This window comes from Lepidothrix coronata, unplaced genomic scaffold (genome assembly GCF_001604755.1).
Source record: "Lepidothrix coronata isolate B3197 unplaced genomic scaffold, Lepidothrix_coronata-1.0 Scaffold1982, whole genome shotgun sequence".
Lineage (NCBI taxonomy): Eukaryota > Metazoa > Chordata > Aves > Passeriformes > Pipridae > Lepidothrix > Lepidothrix coronata.
Window position 1 is genome coordinate 1 of NW_016692162.1, and position 3,118 is coordinate 3,118.

Genomic DNA, 3,118 nt, shown 5'->3' on the forward strand with positions numbered 1-3,118 from the left:
TCTCTGGTGTTAGGATAAATTGTGGGAAGGGGTGGGGGAGCCTGGAAATTGAATTTTGGATTTCTAATGTGGCTCAAACTGCCACAGTGGCATTGATAGTTCTCATAATTATTCCAGTCAATCCATTTGCTCATTTTGAATGCTGGTACATTTGCCTGGTCTGACATTTCAGTGCCTTTCAAGACCTGGGAAAAGTGTTGCTGATGCTGCAGACAGTTTCTCAGGAGCTTTCAGAAAACTCTTGGATGCAAGTTAGCTACAGCTACTCATTTAATGTCCAGCTTCTAACGCATTGGCTGCTCATCTCTGAGTTTTTGCTGAAAGAGCAACTCACAGTAGCCCAGCTTGAATCCATTCTCGTAATACCATGCAGTTGCGTTCAGACCTGCTTTTTATCTCCTCAGCTGTTCTATCTCACCTGGGATCAGCTCTGTGTTGTAGTTAGGTTTCCTATCCTTAGCTCAGCAACTCAGTGTTGCTGTGAGCTGCTAAAATAATTTCTCTTTGAGAAACTGCACAGAGGGTTGTAGAGCTCCTGACTGGTTTGTTTCCTGGAACCAGGGTGGAAATTGCATACCCTGCTGAAAGAGGCAGGGTTTCAGAGCCCAGTTGGCTGGAAGCTGGCAGTTTACTTGTTTGTCCCTTGTTTCCTGCATCTCAGAGGGGTTTCGACCCAGCTGGGAATGCTGCTTAATGGCTTGCTCCCAAATCCTGTTTGTTCTTTCACTGTCCTTGATTTGCGTACTGACCCGCCTGCTGAAGGAAGAGATTTCCTTTACCAGAGTTATTTATTTATTTATTTGTGCATGTTGTGTCCTGCCACATGTTGTCTTCTCTCCTGCAATTGCTTGTACAGGTAGCACCAATCAGCTCCAGAGGGCTTCGTGTGTTGCTCAACTGGTCTCACCAGCTTCAGCTGAGGGCTGTAAGCATACAGAGGCCCTTTTTTCTTTGAAATGGACAGTGGTTTTCTAATTAAATGCCTGTATTTTTGTGAAGCTGAATGGTTCCCTGGCTGTGAGGGGAGGTTCTGCACAGAGGTGCCTCAGCAGTGAGTCCTGGCCACATAGACTTAGTTTTTTGAGCACCCAGCCTCATGTCCGTGTGCTGAAACCGAAGCCAAAATGTGCAGCTGTTTGCTTTCCCCGTGCGGTGAGACTGAGGCCTCAAAGGCAAATATTTAATGAGTCAAGAGAAGGGTGGAATTTTCCTGCCTTTCTGTTAATTTTAAACAAAATCAGGGCAACTGGCACAGCTCCCTTTCAGAGAGTGTAATGGAGAGGAGGTTTGGTGGCGCTTGGATGTGCTTCAGTCTGCATTGCCACCCGGGGCATCCCAAGCCACTGGTATGTCTCATGTAAGCTGAATTGCTGAAGCAATCAGAGTCTTTTGCTGTAAAGCATGGGAAGAAGGGAGAAGGTCCCCAGGGGGAAGGGATAAACAGTAAGGAACAGGGATGTCTTGAGCCAACAGAGCTGAAAGGAGGTGGACTTGTACCCCAAAGCATCTGGAAGGAGTGGAGGTTCTGAAAATTTAAGTACCTTGTGTTTTACATTTTGTTATAACCCCTGAACCCTTAAATCCAGGCTGAAGGGGTGTCAAGAGTGAAAGGTGTTAGAAGCCAGTGAAAAGTCCATGATGCCTAGACATAGACATGCTTGTTTATGAGGGCCTTGTGTCCTAACAGATTATAACATGTTCTGCTTTTCAGATTCCATTCTACAAGGAGATGTGCAAGGGTATTCAGGCGGGTGAGATGTGCGAGAAGTTGGTGGGATACTCTGCAGTGTACAAAGTCTGTTTTGGAATGGCCTGTTTCTTCTTTTTATTCTTCTTGTTCACCATCAAAATTAACAGCAGCAAAAGCTGCCGAGCATACATTCATAACGGGTGAGTTTTTTGTTTGATTGCTTAATTTTCACATCTCTTTAAAGGTTTGTGCCCCCAACTTTCCACTTGGGTGTCATAGTAGTAAAAAACTCCCTTCAATTAAAAAATTGATTTTAGTGCTATTGTCAGAAATAGTACAGTCAAGTGAAAACTAACTAAAGTGGCAATGAGGGGTTTTTTTACCTCTTGTTGGGCTTTAAATAGAGATCTCTTGTGGTACTGTGTTTGAAGACCTCTAATTCCTATTATGAACAGGTGATTTTTTTTGTTTGTTTTTTCCTCTGATCCAGATTTTGGCTTATTAAACTTATAGTTCTGGCAGCAATGTGCTCAGGAGCCTTCTTCATTCCTGATCAGGACACCTTCCTCAATGGTATGTCCTCCTTACTTCGTTACGCTGCTTTGTTCTGTACTATCTTGTGGGTGGTTAAAAAATCCTAGAGGTCTGATCAACATGAGTATTGCCATGATTCTTCAAGTAAAGCCTGTATGGGCCAGGTGCAAAAAGAGTATTCAGAGCTGTTTTGGGGGGAACACTGTGTCTTCCTGCACAGACATGTCTTCATGGGAGTGTGCAGGAAAGAGCATGTTTTTTCTGATCAAGAGCAGGCCAAATAGGTAGGTAACAATACCACTGCAGTGCTATCTTGCAAATTCTTTAAGAAATAGGGAACTGTAATGGTGCAAAATAAATTATTCACTCAAGGACAGAGAGTGGCATGTTAGTTTGGCTTGTGCAGGTAGCTCTGGTGTAGTACAGTAGCTGGGCTTCATGCTGTACTCTGGGAAGGTGCCAGTGCTCAAGGGGGCACAGTGTTTGCTGGTTTTTGCTGCCTGAAAACTCGCAATGACCCAAAAGAATTTGGGATGTTGTTAGTTTTCAGGCTGGTGGCATAAATCCAATAAAGTAAAATTAGACTTCTTGGACCATGGTATAAGTGCTCTGCTGAGGATGACATGTCAGAAGCATTTCCACTTTTGGAAGGCACCCTGGCCCCACACAAGCACACTAGTACTATCCCAATACTTAAATGCCAGCTGGGAGGGGAGCTTCTCACTGGAGTCTTGCAGGCTAGGAGCAAAAATCCTGGTGGTACAGAGATGAATTTGTTCTTTTATGAGAGAGATACTTGAAAGCCCATAAGCTGTTGAGTCCAGACAGGTGGAAAGGAATAGGATCAGTAATGCAAAGGATTGCTTGCACATGATGTCTGCTTCCACTAGGACT

General features: G+C 44.3%; 1 protein-coding gene across 1 annotated transcript; it reads left to right on the forward strand.

Annotated features, from left to right (window-relative positions):
• Positions 1-1,162: 1,162 nt before the first annotated feature.
• On the forward strand, positions 1,163-2,263 carry LOC108491852 (serine incorporator 5-like; the record flags this gene model as incomplete). The annotated part of the gene is made up of 3 exons (XM_017803653.1): positions 1,163-1,346; positions 1,712-1,890; positions 2,181-2,263. Coding segments are annotated over exons 1-3 (334 nt in total), but the record flags the coding sequence as incomplete, so codon positions are not given.
• Between the last annotated feature and the right edge of the window lie 855 nt (positions 2,264-3,118).